The 20921-nt window shown below is 37.6% G+C and overlaps 1 protein-coding gene and 1 long non-coding RNA gene across 2 annotated transcripts in view; one reads left to right on the top strand and one right to left on the bottom strand.

The window, feature by feature from the left end:
* The window catches only part of LOC145975480 (uncharacterized), a 103503-nt gene that overhangs the window by 30126 nt on the left and 52456 nt on the right, over nucleotides 1-20921 (bottom strand). The window contains exon 4 of the long non-coding RNA XR_014439990.1: nucleotides 17303-17422. This is a non-coding gene — a long non-coding RNA (uncharacterized LOC145975480). The remainder of the gene's footprint in view (nucleotides 1-17302; nucleotides 17423-20921) is intronic.
* LOC145975479 (uncharacterized) overlaps nucleotides 1-20921 on the top strand; it is a 44151-nt gene that overhangs the window by 10811 nt on the left and 12419 nt on the right. Inside the window, exon 3 of the mRNA XM_083105976.1 lies at nucleotides 17317-17435. Coding sequence (XP_082962102.1) covers nucleotides 17317-17435 — 119 coding nt within the window. The remainder of the gene's footprint in view (nucleotides 1-17316; nucleotides 17436-20921) is intronic.

Here is a 20921-nt window from a genome sequence, read left to right as displayed (position 1 = left end):
TTATCGGCGCAAGAACTTGAAGTATTAGAAAAACGACCTTTCGAAGAAGGGGAAATGATTCGCAAAGAAAGAAAGTGGCTTGTATGGATGCGCTCGTTGATTTTAATCCATCACGCTCACGATGTGCCGGTGATTAACGAGCGTGTCGCGTCGGTCTCCCTGGAATCTACGATTTAACGCGCGCTGACACGTGTTTCGTTAGCGGCCATGGCTAGCGGCTTCGCCGAGAAGGTTTCCTCGCGACGTCTATCGCACGTTGATTAATCGCTTTTTCACGAATGATCAATGTACATTTCGCGGACAATAGGACGAAAGTCAAAACCTTTTCCGTCGCATTGTCTAACATTCGAAAAACGGTAATTAACGACCCTTTGCCGCTGTCATGCTCTCCGTAATCATACTTTCTCCGGAAAAGGGTCGAATATCTTTAAGAATGTGTAGCTTTTTTTTAGTTTAATTAATGTATTGTGTTCATATATTCTATGAAAGAAAGAAGTAAATAACAAAAATCAAACATTAAGCATTGAAAATACGAGTTTTTCTATCTAATGGTATTAATTTACATTTAAAACAGTAATCGAACTTTGTGAAAAAATTTCCTTTAAAAAATTAATAAATTTATGAGGTTAATCATTCGTGTAAATTCGTAGGAGGAGTTGAGTAATAAATTTGTATATTCTTCGTGTGACGTTTCTGTATAATAGAAAAATAATGCATTTTCCAGGGAGAGAGAAGATGCAAGAAACGAGTTCGTTCAGTTTATAACCCGACTGCGTCATCTATTTGTTCCCCTGTTAAAAGTTAATTAGCAAGACTGGCGAAACTGCCCCGGGGGATCCGGTGAGAAAAACAGCGGGGATCTAGGAACATGCATCTTTGCGCGAGAAATTTCCACGAAATTGAATGCATCACTATTAAAAGCGCGCTTGCACTTATAAAATTATCCAAAAATACGAGCGCGATACCAAGGCGAATAAGAATATGTATGGCGCTGATATTTAACGCGGCGAATCTCTCTCTCTCTCTTTCTCTCTCTCTCTCTTTCTCTCTCTCTTTAAATATTCGCACGTTTTTTCGCATACGCGTGCGCACATGCGACCGGAAGAGGTACTTTGTCACGTATTCACATTTGCAGTTATAATCATGTACTAGGAAGAAACGACGCGGTTACAATTTACTCTCGATGTCGTCGTCGTCGTATATCTTTTCGCAACATCGTTCTCTCTTTCTCTCTCTATCTTTTCCTCCTTCTTCTTCTTTTTCCTCCTTCTCTCATCCCCGGATAATTCTCACGTTGCGGGAATAAACGCGAATCGCGCGCGACAAACGAGTTTTCCGCAGCCTTTGAGAGCCGACCGAGCGGTGACGAGTAATTCAAATTAGCGAGAACGCAAAACCAGCGATTTTCAAGCAAAGTAGTCTCTTCGCGAGCGGTTCTTCGCACGAATGGAGTAATTGCTTTTTAACAAGCCGTCCGGGCACGCTCATTATGATCAGTACGTCTTTTATCTTCCTGCGGCGCGTGTATACACGATTACGTGGATATAACGACGAGAATATCGATACTCGATGACACCTCATTGACGGAAAAGAGAATTCTTTAACCGATAACAAAAAAATTATTGAGGAATTTTGTATTAAATTTTAGAGACATTTTGAACAATATAAATAAATATAAATTAAAACACAACCTCGTATAGCAAAATTTTTATTGTACACTTTTTACTTATTTTCACATGAAATATTTTCTTCTCTGTTATATTATGCTTCAATTTATTTTGTATTGTAATTTATTAAATACATTTTTTTTAATTATATTATGAATATTTAATTATATTATGAATATAACATATGAAAATTTAATTTATTAAATATATTATAATCTTAAATATTCTTTAATCGAATTATTAATCACTTTATTACTTGCATCGCTATTAAAAAAATTTTTATATATCTTTTAATAAGAACATAGCTTCAGATGTTGAAACTTCTTGAGACTGTCGATATCGATAACGAGCTACATAATGATGATTTTCTTGAAAAACTTTTAAATTCTTTAGAATCGCGATTGCATTGTACAATCGCGAGAAAAGCGTCTGTATTAACGAGACTGCTTGTTTAAACTTGCGGCTCGCGATTAGCGCGATCCGTGATAGACACGTCGGGCCTCCGCGAAATTTCGTTGGCGCGATGGTCACGTTTCCGCGAGCCGTTATTACGCGCTATCGATCGTTATCGCGTAACAATACCGCGAGGGAGAAGCGCTGTATAACGCAGCGCAGAGAGAGCGCCGGAATTAAACTCGCCGTGACGAAATAAAATCGCGGGATGGACGATGCGCGATTAGATGTCGGGGAAGAAGAGAGAGAGAAAAGGAGAGAGAGGCCAGGCAGCCACCACCGTTGCCTCCATTGGGGAGTCAGCCTGGGAACAAAAGAGGCGAAAGGACCGGCAAGGATGGAGAAAAAGGGACGAGACGCAGGGTGGTATGGGGAGGACGGCCGAGTGAATACGTATATATATGGGGGAGAAAAACGCGAAGGGCGGCAGTGGCGAGAAAGAGAGAGAGAAGCGTAGAGAAAGGGGGAGAGAGAGAAAGAGAGAAGTGGCGGAGAGGCAGGAAGAAGGGAGAGGAGGGAATCGCGGAAAAGAGGCAAGAGGGTGGATATTCCAGGCTGCACTCCCGTGGTAGCGGTGCCAGCTCGTATCGCCATGGCAACCGACCCTGAAACACCCTCCGGTCGTCGCGGTACCATCGCATATCGGAGAGAGCTTCGCTTTCCGATGGCAGTAATAATGTATCCTCGCTCTCGCTGTACTCGCGCCCGTTGTTGATGTAGGTCGCAAAATGCGGTACGCGACTGCACGCGGCTAGAAAGATGCTGCGAGGCGGGGGGTGCGGAGCTTTTCGCTCTGTTTCTGGACCGTTTCGATATCTAACGCGCGCCCGCCGCTAGATAAAAACATGCGCGCGTTGTATCTTCGTATCTTTGCACGGCGAGACATGTTTTCTCGGCGCAGGATATCTATCGGGTATCCAAGTTCAAGTTACTTTTTTCGTTTGAATAGCTTTATCGATTTGCAATGTGTGAATTCTCTTGTTTTATGTATAAATATAATTTTAAAAATTTAATTAAATATCGAAAAACAAGTAACGAGCAATCCTCCTAGCTATTCCTTATTTCATCTGCAATGACTTGTCACGATTTTGATATAATTTTAATTATAATTTTAATTTAGGACTTAATTACACTGTATGTAAGATATTTAATATAAATAATGGCTGAAATATTGAAAATCGATATGAAAGCCACGCGTTAATCTTTTTTATTAAGGAGGAAACAGTTTTGAATAATCCATTTTTAGAATTTAATTTCCGGAATCGTCAGCTGATTTTGTCAGCTGGTTTTGTAACATCCCGGTGGATGCTTTTTCGTTTGATAAATTAAAAATTGACGCGATCGTTTCAATTCATTAAAATAATCAATTAAGGTAATTCTTGTAAACTTTGAAGTTTTAATCAGCTAATTTGATAAAAATCGTTGCTCCCTCAAGCTCCACTCGAAGCACATGTAGAAACACGTTACGTGATATTCGTCTAATGTAATTTTTGTGTTTGCGGCCGCCGGCAATCTTTACGCGTTCCACCATATGGGACATAGAATTCCGAAGAGGGAAGAGATACGACCGTTGCGCTACCATTAAGGTAATATGGACAAACTCACGCCAAGCGCGACGTTGTAATAATAACATAATGGCTCGTGACGATACGATCTCGTGTGAATTTACCGCGTGTTGCCTAAGTCCCGTAATCGCAGGATCCACCATTGTATTCGCGGGAGAATGACAATAAGCTTTCATACTGATTGCTTGCGCTTCGGAACGCGCGGTCTCCGTCGTATCGAATTATTGAAATTCTTCGTTTGTACTCCTTTCGCTATCTCTCTTCTCCACTTACTCCGGAAAGTTTTGCATTATTTGGTATATGATTGTGAGGGAAGAGAACGCATTTCCATTAAATTCAAAGTTTACAAGAATCACCCTAATTTATTACTTTAATTATTAGGTATTAAATTGAACGTATCAATTTTTTAATTTACTCAATTAAAACAGCCACAAAATGTCACAAAACATCGATTGACGATTCTGGAAATTGAATTCAATATTTCAATCATTATTCACACATATTAAATATCTTAGTAATTAACTTCCAAATTAAAATTATATCAAAATCATGCTGAAAAGTAATTATAGATGAAATAAAGAATACGATTGCCCGCCATTTAATTATCGAGACGTATGAAAATTTAATTAAATTAATATTTGTCTCTTTTTTTTAAATAAAATTTCATAAAAATTGACCGACAATACATTTATATAATATGTTTTATTTTTCTTGTCAAAGAAATAATAAAATAGTGCACGCACCTTTCGCGTTTTCAACAGTAACGTCGCGCTCCGTCGTTCTATAACTCTTTCGGTATGCAACAATAACGTTTTATTGCGATTGATCGATCCCCCGAGGATGAATTTATCGCCGATAGCTATAGGTCGGAATTTACGCCCAATAACTGCGAATGGAGTCGTTGGCCTCGGAAGATTTGCAGCTTCCTGGTTACTTCGAGCGATCGAAAGAAAAATCTAAACTATAATGATATAATCAACTTATAAGAATTGCCTCGCAATTTCTTTAAAACTATTTAATGTAGATCTGTTTAATCGCGCGCGCGAGTTTCTCTTAATTTAAAATACAGAACGGTTATTCGTTGGATTTCAACCTGAAGAATTTGCATTAGTTGTAATTTTAGAAGAACATCTGCATAAAAAATTTCTGAAAATATTGTTCGAAAAGTATATCGTGAAAAAATTAGTGTAACAAAATGAGATTAATGTAGTTGCTGGATTTACATTATATCGTTAATCTAGAGGTTTACGAGTCGCTCATTGTATGGGGGTGGATTCACTGCACCTCATGTTGTTTTCCAATGCGCCATGTAATCTCGCGTAATTTACTCGTTCTCACTTTGATATTATTACATATTACGTTATTATGCGCTGCGACTGGCGGACGTTAGCCTTAATCAGAACGCTCTATATGCCGCGATGCTTTTCTGGCACGCTGCGGATTCCATTTCTCCACTCGAATTATGCAAAACGCACCGGGGGAAAGTAGACGAGCGCGCGCGTGTACTCCATTTCGTCGCACGCGCGAGTAATCGTGCGATATTACCAGATATTACTATGCAACGAGGAAAGCCGGTGAGCAATTCGGAATAAGTTGGCACGTAGTAAGACATCGTAAAAACATCATCTTTATAGCTTCAGGGGTCGCGGAATCAAAATTATTTGGAGCGAGGGAAGGATGTATACATTCTCTGTTTTGTATAAATTAATCTAAATATATGTGTACGATAGAGATATGAATAAATACGAATAAAATTTATTTCTTTTGTCCAGATATGAAAAGATGTAATATTTCTCCCTTTACATTCTTTAAAGTTAAATTTCAATAATAAAAATATTTTATATTTTCCTTTGTCTGCACAAACACTTTGAATTAAAAGTTCAAATTTTATTATCTTTTCTGCCATTATTTTTTCAGACTTTTTTAACTAATTATTTCATGAAATTAAAAAAATAAATCAAAAGAATCTTTTATGGTGTCCATAAAGTCTAAGTGTTTTGCTCGGCATTGTACGGATAAGAAAAAAGCGAGGAAAAAGGATTTAAGAAACAAGAAGGAGGAAAGGAGAGGAAAACGCTTGGAAAAAAGTACCATCGTGCGTTCACCAATGTATCATAGTGAAAGTAGAGTCAGTGTTTTTAATCGGCGCCGCTTGTTTCTAACGAGCCTCCCTTGTTTAAGCTTCTTAACTGCGCTCAAACCCCCGTTCTTCCCTCGCTAGCGATGCAACGTAGATTCAAATAAGCTAAGCGGCTTCCTTTTAAACGTCAACATTGTGCATGCTATTGAACCGTTTAATACATTAACAATTATTAAAAAATAAATTATTCCTTTTAGAGAGAGCTAAATTATAAATTTATACAGCAAGTTTTATTTTTTATACTTTACTTAGTATTATTTCTTTCTATTTTACGTACTTTCATATTCTTATATTTTATATTATTATTATTTATATTATTATGCAATAAAGTAGATATAAAATTAAAAATCAAAAGTTAACATTATGTAACACGTATTTTCTCGTAGAAGTTGTTGTGCAAATGTCGATTTATCTTCCTTTGTTTTCCATCACCTTTCGCCCGATCATCCTTTCGATCATCCTCACGTTTTATCCTCAGGTTTCTAGTTTGAAGAGGGGTCGCGACGTTTCCACGTCGACCATTGTGCCCTTTAATTTACGAGGCGCCATCGAGTTTGCCTCGTATGCAGAAAGCTAACACGTGAAGGCGTCGCATGACAGCCTGCGCGAATTAGGCTGACAATTTATGTCTGTTATTTTACGAAGGCTCGTTTGAAAAGTGCGGAGTAAATCCTCCCAGAAAATCTAACTATCATGCAAATGTCGATCTTTTCACAAACGTTTATCGTTGAAACTCCAAGTCTATAGTTATGTAGAAGTCAGATTTTAGCAAATTTATGCGACTCAATCGATTTTCGACTTTTGCCTTCTTTTATGCCAATTCTAAGGTAATAACAAGCAATAATTATTCTTATTTTCTCCGATTCTAGGAGCGCAAAGACCGCCATCCGACATGGTCAATTCGGTTCGAGACGAAGATCCGGTAAAACTCGACTGCTATGGTTTTAATAGGTCATTAAACTCGACCAAGCCAAAGTGCGAATTTCACGTATAATGACTGGATGTAGCGCACTACGTCCCGCGCTTAATTGCTCCGCGACGTGCTTTTTCGCCGATTAACGGACGTGCTCTGCCGCTTTCGCGAAAAAATTGCATCGCGTCGACAACGAAAAAAAAAGAGGGAGAGAAAGAGAGAGAAACTCAAGAGAGCATCATTTTCATTTTGGGAAATTTCTCCCTGATTACACAATCCCCCAAATTCTTTTCAGATTTAGCAAAAAAATAGTACATTAAATCTCATTTATAATTACATACGAAAGTAACATGAATACGAATGAATACTACAAACGGTCTAATCTCTGAGAATAATAAAAGACCGCATTAATATCGTGGCGGTCCAATTAACGGAGATTCCTACAAAGCATTTCATTAATGGAACGCTATTGTCGATTCCATATAGCGCGCGCGTTAGCCATATCTCCGTATCCGTGATAAGCAACCAGCGAGAGAGTAAATTCGCCCAGTGCAACGGCCGGAAGGCGGTAATTTCTCAAGACGTAAATGAGAAACTTTGCGAGGAGGTCGGTGGAAGAGGAAAAGAGAGACGAGGCGGGATGGCGACAACGGGATTGATTGAAATCGACGCCGTAGAAATCTTCGGATTTCTGTCAGGAAGCTACTCTCGATTGAATGAGAAAGAGAGAGGGAGAATTGCTCGGCAAAGTAGCTTGCTGGGGTGTCTATAGTCCGGAGAGTACATTAAATCGAGGGAGACCGATTTGGAGAGCCGATAAAACGTATTCTGGCGAGATGCAGGAGACGTTTCACTTGTCATTTGGATAAGTTAACGACTGGAAGTTAATTTAGTATCAACAATTTCATCGGAAAAGTGCATTCGATATTTATATTTTTTAAATTCCTTGTTCAAAAAGATTTACATACATAGACATGTCGTTACGTTATCAGAGCGTAATTTGTCAACATTATCAAAATTGCGAATTTCATTAAAATCAAGGCTTTATTTTCTGTAGGACGAATTAATGATATTTTTCTCAAACACTTGTACCTGTCGGATAATCTAATTAGATGTCCGCTAAGACGGGTGTAAGATACGAGGTCGGGATCGACGTAGCACGATTTCTGGGATTTCCGCGGAAAGCCGGATTTAATCTTGATATATATTTATCGGCCGGAACCGCGCGCCGTTTGCCCGAACCGTGTCGTTCCGTTGGCCTTTTTCCCGAACCGGGGCTAACCTGGAAAATTCCCTTGGCACTTTGTCTTCGAGGCGCGAGTCACCTGCCCGCACAAGGAACAAAACGAAGCGGCCGATAAAACCCGGAAAAGCGCGTCGGATAACGCCGAAGCAACGTAATCCGCACTAAGACCGTCATAAGAAACACGGAAACTGTAAAAAGCTCCTTTTTATATATGTGGATCCATTTATAATTCTTTATTTTGAACTATTTTATTGCCAATTAATTAGCAATTGATAACTTAATGTCATTTTCCATAATATTATTAATTATTTCATTAATATAGGATTTTTAAAATTGAAGACCTTCATGAAAACATTTGAAAACTTCTTAGATAAAAGAGGTAAATATTTGTACAAAGAAGATATTATACTTTCCTTCTTGTATATTAAAATTTTTCTATAAAATTTAATAATTGTATTTTATATTATATAAGACCAACAGAAGAAAATTCTCTCTCCAATATATATCTTTTAATAACTTTTCGTCCCTAACATGATTTTAATATCGCTCACAAGAATTCCCAAGATCCATCGACAATGGATACATGAACTTGCACGTAATGTACTAGAGTTTCTATTGTTGCTTCGCACTTTGGCTAATTCCTTGTCCAAACTCGAATCACCGAATACTAACCGAATACGTGCATGTTCCGAGGGCATCTCGCTACAGCTCGATACAGGTGGTGGAGCTTAGGTGGCACGGGTGGCGTAATATCATATTCTCCTTTGTTGGGGGAGCGCATCGACGTTATTTGCATGCATTCGACGGCGCCGTCGGTTGGCCCGGCACGTCCTCGTCGAAACTTGCCGGAGTCGTCGTCGCGTGATCTCGCTAAATGACGCGACGATCCTCGCATGTCTCTACCGCGACACGATCGCAGAGACACCGGTAATTCGGACCGCCGAGCGCACACATCTTCAACTGCAAACTCGACTTGACATTGGTAATCATGGCAGAGTAACGTCTCCCTCTATCTCCCTGTCTCGGTTATCTTGCGGATTATTTCGCTCTCCGGAGACTGTGTTCCTTCGACAAATGGACCTCTGAGCCGTTCGCAGCGCGTTGGTCCTGCATATGATATCGACGTGCGCGACTGAGCGAGGCCGATGGAAGGTGTCAAAGGACTCGACGGCGTGACGTTATTCTCTTCGGGATTGAAGCTAATATTGGCAATAATGGCGTTTGGAGAGCTTTGTGTTTATTACAATTAGAGAGTAATAGAGCTTCTAAAAGATATAATATAGTAACCTCTTATCTAATTTTTTATAATTTTGTAATTATTTGGATCTGTTGTTCCAAATTATTTAAAAAGTAAATTGATATTATATAATATATGAATATCATTTATTATATTATATATTTTTTTTATATTTTACGTTACAAAAAATCTGATGATGCAATTTTTAATTCACGCATTAAAGTGTGCTTTTAATCGACGCTTTCAACTTGCATGCTTGCATCGCATGCTTCATTCGATCTCGGTCGTTTGTAACGTCCAGAAGGGAAACGTGCGCCTCGAATTGCGAAGCGGGCGAATCACAGCAAGTGCGATATCGAGTGTCGTACGGATGCTTGGATATTGTACGAGCAATATATCGATGCGGGGTTTCACCGGATCCTGGCATCCGCAGTCGTGATTCGAGATCGTCGACCGCATTCACGTGAAGGTTTCATGAGCGCCAAGAGTTTCTCACGGTTCGCTTCGCCGTCGCACGATTCGTTAATCCCTTTTCTAGTTTAATCCTAGTTTAAATACAGATATTTTATCCTTTTAATATTATTACGTAAAATTCTAACGTTATTTTTAGAAATTGTTCGATTATCTTTATCTTTTTCTATAAAGTACTCAATTATTTTTTTTAAACGTATAGCTTTTGGAATTTTAACACGAAAATACCCACTAATTCCACTAATTTCGTTAAAATGGATCGACATTTATTTATTTAATTAATAATAGTAGATAAAAATGCATTAAGCCACAAGATAAATTTTAATCTAATCTAAATTCACAATCCTTTGCAAACCCATTTTTACTTTTATCGCAGTAATGGTTCTTTGAATATTTAGCAAGGGATACAAAAATGCAAATTAAATAGCAACTCTCACTATCCTCTGAACATTGTCGATAATGACTCTGAGTGGTCCTATAATAATTGAAATGAATAAATAATATCGTGCGTACGGCATACGTAATAACTTGCTAATACACGTCGCTGAATTTCGACGAGATCGCGGAAATAGGATGAACAAATTTGACGACGAGCACGTCGATGCGTATATGGCGATGTAACGAACCGAGTAATTGCGTTAATACGTTAATCGTGCCCCCTAATTAATGGGACTCGATGCAAAAGCGACATGTCGTTCGCAAAATATACACTATTCTCCACCACGGATTAAAACAATTCGCTTGAATCACTGTGAAATTATAAGGTTTCAGCAACGAAACGATTTTCTCTGATAATACGAGAAAATAAATAACACATCGTTAAAGAGACATGATTGAAAGATAATATATCTAAGCTATTTTTCTGCAACTGTTGTAAACAGAGATTTTTAATAACGATTTATTTCAATATTATATTTAACCATTTTTGCATATAAAGAGAGAAGGAGAAAGAGACAAAAATGTTCAATACGCTCACGATACAATTCAGAAAATCGCTTGAATGAAAAATAATAAATATACAATTTTGCATGACTGATTTCTCCTGATGGATTTAGCAAATCTCATCATTAAGCGCCGGTCATTTAGACGATTTGATGCGGATGTACGAGAGTAGTAGCGCGTCCCACGATCGCAATTCGCAATCAACTAATCCCGAGCAGAATTTAGGTGCCTGCGCAATTCGCTCGAATTTAGGTTACGGAGAAAGCTGTCCGATACTTCATTCTGACAAGCAGATGGACCGAATCGACGCGACGCGGCGCACTGCGTCACACTATATATCGAGCAACGATGCCATCCCGTCGAATCGCTCCTCGAAGGACAATAACGTTTATCATCAGCCTATCGATTTTACGTCCGCAGTCCATTACCTCGGTATTGGACACGATCTACGCGTTCACTCTCTCGATAACTACAATCAATGAAAACTTCTTGCGTATTATTCGCATTATGTTCTTGTAGCTATTTAACAATTAAATCAGATAACTTAAAGGACCGCGTTATTAATTGAACAATATATTAGATAATTTCTCTCTTTTTCCTGCCAATTTAAAAATATAATATATTTTTTTCTAATAAAAATATCTCTCTTTCTCTCTCTCTCTTTCCCTCTGCTTCTGTTTCGAATTATTTATCCCGATTTGAGAGACACTGATGTAAAGAAATGCCCGCCATGGAGCTATTGTCGCGAGCGAAGGGATGGCACGGAGCGAAGCACGGCAGGGACAGGATTATGGAGGAGCAATGGACCGAACTACCCGATTATCGGGTGAACCGGCATCCCCTATTCGCGCAACCAATACGGTGTCACGAATAGTGAAACGCGGCTATCGTTCACCGGCGATACCCTCGCCTCACTTGCGAAACTGCTGCCACGCTCCAACGATCGTGCCGCCGAACCGGATTTTCCGAAATTAAGGCGAGCGTGACACGATGGCAGCGAACCGTGCACGATAAAGCTGCAGTAGTTGCGCGATATCTTTGACACTTGACAGCTCTCGCCCCTCCCCAGTACAAATTGATATGAGATCAATAATATCTAGGAATATCAGGTCGATACTATCTATCATCGGAAACAAAACTATTTAACCTTTATATTAAGTACTTGAGAAATATCATGTTGATATCGATAATAAATATATTAATATTATATTAATAAATATTTATATATATATTAATAATTATAGCGCATATAATTGGTATACTTTAATCTAAAATCATTTCTAATTATAATTAATTTGTTATTTATTATCGTATTGTATCTGAAAATTTTATAATACTTTAGCATTATTTTCTCTCATTTTTTTATAATGCATATATACCAAAAGTTCAAAGCTTTATATTTTTGTAATGTTTCAATTTAACAGTAAAATTGAAAAATTCTCCATCGTCTTTCAATGAATTCTTGCATAAAATACTAAATAGAATAAAATTCTGAATAGAATACTGTACTTTATTACAATTACCGATTATTAATTTATTGCTTTCTTTTTACCCACTTAATTTAGTCGCTAATAAAACGTCGATAATGGCATTCTAGGTATGACCTAATTACGTAAAATATTTCTTCAATTAGCCGTGCATTCACATTCTTTCAAATTTCTTCAGAGTCGTTTTACAAATCACGTAGAAAATCGATCGCGCAAAATCTTAATGAGCGTTCATACAATTTTATCGATGTAATTAAACCTGTCTTGTGACACGCGCAAGTGGAGAACAGGAAAATAGATGACGAATACGATTAATCGCAGTTAGAAAGAAACCATTCTGAAGACAAAATTCTGTTGCTTTCAGCGGTTCGAGAGAAAGTAAATTACTGAGGAGAGAACACTCGAGATAAAAAGAGAGAGAAATAGAGGAAGAGGAAGCCGTGGTGATGATCGCAGCCGCGCGTGAGATCTACTTATCCAATCTGACTTATTCAACGTCATTCAGGCTGATATAAACGCGAATCGCGCGCATAATAAATCGACGCATTTGTCGACAGCTCCGGTTCCGTTTACCGACAAGAACGACAACGAGAATCACTAGAACAAGATTAATGAAACGATTCGCGAACGCAACAATGGTCTAACTCATTTTTTCGGTAGCTCGACAAAATTAATCCTAGAGAGAATTGAGAAAATTAAATTTGTAAATCTTAATTTTCTTTGAATTTTAATTATGTGGTAACATCAAAGGACTGTGCGCAAAATAATTTTGATAATATCTGGATGTAGGTGCGGATAAGTAAATGTAATATCAGGCAAGGATCGATCCGTTTTATTTTTATACCCAGCGATTAATAATTAATTCCCTCTTGATGATTCTGCCAAATTTATTCCTTGCATAATTTCATGTGTTAAATTTAATTATCACGCTACAGTTGGCTTTTCAATAAAAAACGATGCGACGCGATGCGCAAACGACTGGGAAAAAAATTTCTATTTTCGCGACGAAACTATAACCACGATGGGCAATTTAAATCGTTAATGGACACCTCCGGGCAGTTCGGTGTTTAAACGCCGATAAATTTGCATGTTTAACGAAAGGAAAGGGCAGCCATTATACAAGTTCGTGATCGTTTTCTGATTATTTCCGAACCGCAAAAATTGATTAAATTTATTTAACGGTTCTTCTTTATGGAGGAAAAAATAAAAATTATACGATCGTAACATGTATCCCCATGTGATATCCTACGCGCAGAGCATAATTATTCTTTTCTAAATCCAAATTAATGAACTTTGCTTATGTTTAATGTATCTTCATTATCAAGTTGAAGCTCTTATTTATTTCTGTTTATCGTTTTATTTACTAACTCGTGCGAAAAAGATAAATCTTCTGAACAGCCTTGGCAGTTTTAAGAGCCAAATATGTTGCTGGAATTACGAAAAATACGGGCGAGAATTGCACAGGCACAGGACGCGCGGGAAAAAAGGGAGTCCGAAAGAAAAATAGACGGGAGAAAAGAGCGCGGAAACTTCCGCCGAAATTCTGCCCTGCGTCCCTTCGGCTGTTTATATTTCGTCCTTACACTCTCGCAACCCTTAGCAGCCGCGGCCGCTTCTCTTTGCTCCACTTCGTACGGTCTCGTTCGCTTTTATTTTATTTTACCCGGACTTCGTTCTTACGACCCGACCGCGCTCGAGCGAATTGAAAGCGGAAATTGCGAGACCCGTGCACGATCCCTGCTTATTAAAAGCGACGAAATGGCGGATATTGGCGCGTCAGACTCGCTTCAATATTCTTCATGGCAATACGCATAATTGCCGGCTTCAGATATTCTCAAAGTCAAAGTCGGAACCGAGCTGGGCTTTAATTAGTTTTCACTCGATATCTCGGTATATAACTCGACAGCAATTCGAAATCTATATTGATTTAACGTTTTTTTCATAGTTTAAAAACTTTGGATTATACTATTTAACTACTTTAAAAAGTTCTTCTCGAGAAATGAATTATGAGTTGTTTATTTCGAAAGCAGATTAAAAGTCAATTTTGAAGCGCTTTGTTAGCCATCCTTATTTGCATTTTAATAATGACTATCGACGGAAAGAATTATAATTAAAATAATGAGATAATTATATTCAGCATAAATAGAATTAAATAATTATATATAAACTAGTAGAATTACACAACTGGCCATGTAACTCGTTGCAAAACAAAAAACTGCGTTTTAATTAGATCAGAGAGAGATATAACCATCATAGTGTACCGCCAGCCGTACGCTATAATATACTGCGGCATAAAATACTAAATAACGGCGATTTCAGCGATCGGACTGCAAAAGCGGATCTCGCTATTCCGTAATGCAACTCGATGATTCGTGAAACATTATTAAAGGCCAGTAAACTCGGCCATGGTGCACGTTCGATTGGTCGTCGCGGTAACGAGTCGACAGACAGAAAGAGAGAAACAACAGCGAAGCCGACACCGCTAAAACACGAACGTAATCATGCGAGTCCGATCGGAGAGCGAGCGAATAATCGCGCTAGTCGCGAAGGTCCATATCGCGAATTGTATTTCCAGCTTTATACATACTTTATAACCGCGGGGATACATTTTCCGCGTTGAAAAGCTGTGTTCGATTTTGGCGTGCGGTTGTTAATACACGTGCAATCCTATGCGAAAATTAATTAACGCAGAAAACTTCGAAAAAAAATGGTTGGCTCGGTAACATGAAATATTCTGTATTTTTTAAAACGCGTATTACTTTTTATTTAAGTCGAGGTAACAGTGAAAATACGTACTTTCGAGCTGGCAATTACACTGGAGAAAACAAAGTTTCGCGAGTTAATCTAGAAAATGTGAAGAACGAGTTACATGTACTCGAATAACACGTACTCTGGATCGACAAAACAGGAAACTTGGCATTTTAATCTGTTAAAAGCTATTCTATAATGTATCGTAAGAATTACATAGACATCCGTTTAAATTACTGTTTAAATTCAATTAACTTAAACATAAGCTCTGTGCATACTACTTTCGAAATTAAACTGAAAGAAACTAATTTAATAAATTAAAATATAATTTAATAAATTAAATTACTTTTTCTCTCTTCAAAGACTGCTGCTCGAAAGGTAAACATTCATTCTTGCATAACATCGTTTATAGATCGGCGGATTCGAAAATGTAATATAGTTCGAAAAACTGGATTATATCGCGCATTGACTTGGCTCTATTATTGGAAACGAGGGTGGAAATAAAAAGGACAAAAATAAACGAACACACATTAATCGCGAATTTGTTGCGTCATTCCTTATTCGTACCAGAACGAAGAATGGAAGAACGAGGTGGAGGTTCATCTGAATCTCGATATTCCCGTTTACGTGGCTGGAATGCAATTCCGTGGAATCTGATAAAATCGTACTTCTCTATCTCTCTCTAACTCTCTCTCTCTCTCTTCTCTCCTTCGAAGGGTAAATTGTTCCTGCCGACTGTTCCGTTGTTCCGGAACGACGAATCAAGAAGTTTTGGCAACGAGCTATCTCGCGGTAACGGAAAAGGAGAGAGAAAAAGAGAGAGAGAGAGAAGAGGGGGAGGGAGGAATGAAGGAGTTGATTGTAGAGAGAAGTTCTTCCAACTCCTTTCGATTTCGCTGTATGTTCTTCTCACATCTTACTACTCCCTCCCTTAAAAGGGGGAAGAAAACGCATTCTTGCTGACAGATAGCAATTTGCGACATATCGTAATTTTGATGGAAATGTACGGTTAATGCGGAATATCTGAGATGCCAGCGAAACCGTTGCCAAGGGAACTTCGCAGACACCGGCAAATAATAATGAAGAAGCGAAACGGTTTGTGTTGATAAAGCGAAATATTTGCCTCGGTACGTGATTCTGTTGGATTTATGGCGAGATAGCGAAATTCGCGTGGCTTTCCACGATATATATTTGTTATTTCAGAAGAATTTCCTAGCTCTTATTAAACTTAAGATAGCAAACGATGAGAAAATAATGTATAATATATATAGTTTTTATCTTCGAATAAAGAAAAAAAGTAAAAGAGAGAATGTAAAGGAAAAATAATAAAATGTATTGAAGAAATTAAAAAAATTGATTTCTATTATCGAAAATGATAATTTACAAATAGACCCACACAAACACATTTATATGTCAGAAATACTTTTTTAAGCTCTTAATTTTCTAGACTGTCAAATATTTGTCGTACAATTAACAAAATTGAAAGATATATAATATTAACAATATATCAAATCGATATAAATCTGGACAAGAAAACTTCCTCGCAACTTACTCGTTGCATTTTTGACAAACTGCCGAGAGAAGAAGAACAACAAGCTTACACGTTTCCCGTGAGATATGTGTACCGATTAAAGAGCGATTTATCCACGTTGGCGGTATAGAAAATCCCCAGAATGACGGATGCTTACATCACGTACAAGAGATCCGTAGGAATAAGAGAAAAAGAAAGACATACTTGCTTCTTCGTCGCGCTCGCGTGAGGAGAAACAGCGCTTTCTCAGTGCCGTTTCAATATTTCGGTCACATAGCTGAGGAGGAGAGGTTTGGGAAAGCCGCGCGAAGGACGGAAACCAGATCACGGGGGTGAGACGCGAGCGGTGGAAAAAGATAGTTCTTTTTTTCGCGAAGGATACGTTCGATAAGAAGACGTCCTCCTTCCTCCACCAAGAATCTCACTCCAACAAATCTTTCCGAGAAACCTCGAACTCGTCGAAGGCGCTGCGAAAAAGTCTCGACGAAGCCTTTTCCCGATCCCGTCTACTTTACTTGAGAGCGAGCTCACTCTATCGACATTCCGCGTTTTATTATCTTACATTGAGAGAAAAATATGCTCGGAAAAAACAAAAAATTATATTCGATCGGAAATCAACAAATCACGATAATTATTATTTTTAAAATAATTTAAACATTATAATAATCATAGTAATTATGTCAAAATTCTAAAAAAAATATGTAGCTTGTTTAATTATATTTAACTTGTGGTATTGTTTATGTAATTCAACTTGTTATTTTAGAGAATTATTTTATAGAAAATTCTTTTTTTTACAAAAATAAAATTTTTTGTGCAATATTTACAGTACGCAAATATTTACACATATATTCAAAATGAATTTTTGAAAAATAAGAAAATGAAATATTCAAAGATCGACTTACCCTTTATGTCGCAGGTCCTTCTGTTCCCTGAAGAAGGTTGGGCGAGAAGCGCGAGTAGTTCCTACTGGACCCTGACGCCATTCTGGTGGAGTCGGAGTCGATGCAAGGTCGTTGAAGTCGCTGGAACAAGAAGGTAAATGAGCTGTTAAAAAACTTATGTTTCATATTGTAAAATTAAATATTAATCGCGCTCCAAAAAAGAGACACAGAGATAACAATATAATATCTTCCTTAAATATTTTCTGATTTATTTGATAATTTCCCACAATATTGTCGCAATCTAGTCACTATTTCTTATCGGTTCATTTTATATCCGGTAATTATCATGCGATATCCGCGTTTACGGCATCCTGAATTCTGACGGGTTAGAATGCGCATCGCGTTATCCTTCCGAGATAACGAGCTCGAGAACAGAGCGTATACGTAAAGTGGATAAAGGCGAATAGCGAACGGAGACGGAATACCATATAACGAGGTAGGATAGGATCTCCTCCTCTTCCCCCGCTTCATACCACTTTGGGAAACTGGGGCTCGTCTAACTTTCCAGCGTCCATAGATTTCGGCGCCGTTAAGGTCGCTGGTCGCAGCGGTCGAAGCCGATAAGAAGCTCACGATTTATAGCGATCCGTTCGATCGCGCGTACAAGAGAAAAGACGCCCCCATTGTCTTCCCGCGAATACTGAGAGCCATGATAAATTTCGAGACGAGTCGACAAGCAGGCTTCGGACTGCGCGATAAAATCATGCGCTTTACGATGCTCGAGAATTGTATCTTCGATACAATTGCCCTACATTTTCTCCTCGCGAAAAAATCGCGTAAATATCTCTCTGCTCTAATGTTTATTTTAATAGTAATTAAACTTCTCAAGAAAAGAGGATATTTAAATATCTCGATTTTAGATTATTAATTATGAAATATATAATGTACTACCATTATTAATACAAAAAAGGTAATTTTTACTTCAATCTCTTCAAAAAAAATTCACATTTTATATATTAAATTTTTTCTTAATTTTATTTATTAAATTTTTATTATTTCAAGGAATAATAAAGATAATGCGAAAAATATTGTTTTGAAAAGTTAAATAAAAATTACATGTAGATATTAAAAAAGGAATTTCATATAATTTTCTTGATGTTTTTGATCATCCTTTTTTAAGGATGTATATAATATCTAGAATATCTAGAGAATTCGTATCGAAAGCTCTACTATAACCGTAGTACAAATCATTAATGCATGGTCAGAGTTGGCTTCGGGACATCCTTAGCACAGCGCATCGAGCATATACGTCTTCGTAAGATCGAACGGAGTTTGCGAAGGCCAAACTTGCCTAAATATCCCTCGGCTACTGCGGAGTATCTGTATTTCCGTCTTCTCACCGAAGTGAAGTCGAGTTACTAGAGAGACTGCGATCTCAGCAAACACGCGATGTACAAAGGCAGTATCAAATCAATTTCCACGCCCAGATTTGTAGATTTGTATATTCTGCGTCATTCTCTCTTTCTCTCTCTTTTTTGTGTATATGTGTATATATGATGAAAATGTTCAGTTTATTCGCGAAGAACAATGTTCTATTTCGGTCTCCAAAAAGTTACTTAGTCATCATTATAAATTTTTTCTTAGAACTCCAAGATAGTTTATATCGAAGTCGATCAATATTGCAAAGGTTATTCGGATTTTCAATTGCTTGGTCAACAAAAATCTTTATGGTTAAAGCATCAAGATATCTATGTCTAAGTCGATTCGAATTCCGAAGATCGCTACTTTATTCCAAACTCCAATCGCTACTTGGTCAACAAAAGTTTGCCAAACTCAATGTTGGAACAGCGGGCTTAGTTACACTGGGGATCGATCCGACCCCTGAAGATCGCTATTTTATACGGATCCTCGTCGTTGCTTGGTCAACAAAAGCTTTTACGACAGGTTGAAATGCGACGATAGTACGTACCAGCCCATTGGTCGAGAAAATCTCGCCCATTTATCTTCATCGGGGACTTCGACCTACGATGCAATCGATTGTAACCAAATCCAAACCGATCGAGAAATACTCGACAGATATGTCGCGATGAGCGTTATCAATTTGTCGATAATGAGCCAATACATGCTCCAGAAATAAACAATATCTCGAGAGTATAGAGCTACAATGCAGACTAATTATCTACGCAATTAGTGTCACTAATTGGTATTCGCGATATTATTAATTGACATTTAATCTCACTTTTATTTAATAAACTAATAAATATTTATACATATTAAAGTGTTTTTATATATTACAATATATCTAATTTCTCTTTTAATTAGTGGGCATTCATCAATGTGGTTCTTAGTTTAGTATTTTAGTTGTTATGTATACATCTCAAAAGTATTTCATATTGAAGATTATCAATATCGTCGCGCATTGCAATAGCTGAGAGATCAAAGATCGAGAAATGTGGTCGCAAGGGTACGTAATCGATTAACTAGTATATATAAACCCGCATAGTCACATAAAGCACGCGACGTTTACGTGCCTTCCTTCGGTAGTTCGCATTTTCCTTTGCCCTTTCCTTTCCCTTCGAGCAGAAGGAAGTCAAAGCAATTCGGCGTGGATTTTGAGCCGAGTGTCGGATTCGCAGCCGTTCACTTCAATAGGGACCGTTTAAACTTTTAATGATCGTCGCCGGTCCTCGAGCGGCATCTTTGTCGGAATAAGCCCCTTGAGTCGACCGTGCGGATGTTGGTGAGCTACCTTTCTCCTTTCCTCACCCTCCCTACCTTTTACTTTTCTTTTTCTTTCTTTGTAGAAAGAAGACCGTCTCTCTCTTCTCGGACACTTATAAAGTCTTTACCAACAGCTTTCGAGGCTTATTATTTTTATTTTTGTAACTTGATTCGCGAATGCGTATAATGTTTAATTTATATATTATGTGGAAAAAATATTTTTTTAATAAAAAAAGTAGGACATACTTTCGCATATATAAGTAGATTCTTCGAAAATGAGAAAAAAGCAAAACTTTCGAATATACATTATGTCGAGTGAAAGTTATAGAATATTATTTTTGACAAAGATTTTTGAAAAAATATAATTTATTTTGTATAAAAAACATAATATATGCTCACTTTATTAACATTATTAATTTATAAAAATATTATTAAAAATTGTTTTTTAATGAGATGATTAAAATGATAAAAACTTATGCGTCTTTCAGTAAAATTTGGCGGAAATTTATTGTAAAATAAATGATATATAATATGAATACTTTATCGTATATACTATCTCTTTTTCTCTCTATCATTAAAGAGGCACCCCAACATCTTTCGTCACCAGTCGAGCAGAATTCCCCCTAGTTTTCCCTATTCTCTTCCTCCGCAATTTCCCCCTCGTTCATCGCTTCGATAAAGATCGTAGTCTAAAGACACGTAGCTAACGACGATCGTCAATTAACTTAACAATGCGCATTCGAGATGGCCCCTTAAAAGTCTCAAATCGGCATTTAAGGTTCAATTACATCAAAAGTCTCCGCCATCCGAAAATAATTGTAATCCCGCACGCACTTTGACAGAAAAGCAATATTTTTTTCAATCATTAGTAGTATAAAATTATAAAGATTTTCCCAAAAAGAGAGATGAAAAAATGAGG

This window comes from Camponotus vicinus, unplaced genomic scaffold, assembly GCF_025532165.1.
Source record: "Camponotus vicinus isolate PSW18456_S1 unplaced genomic scaffold, iyCamVici1.0 SCAF_8, whole genome shotgun sequence".
In the NCBI taxonomy this organism is placed as follows: Eukaryota; Metazoa; Arthropoda; class Insecta; order Hymenoptera; family Formicidae; genus Camponotus; species Camponotus vicinus.
This window is presented reverse-complemented; position numbering and strand designations above follow the sequence as displayed.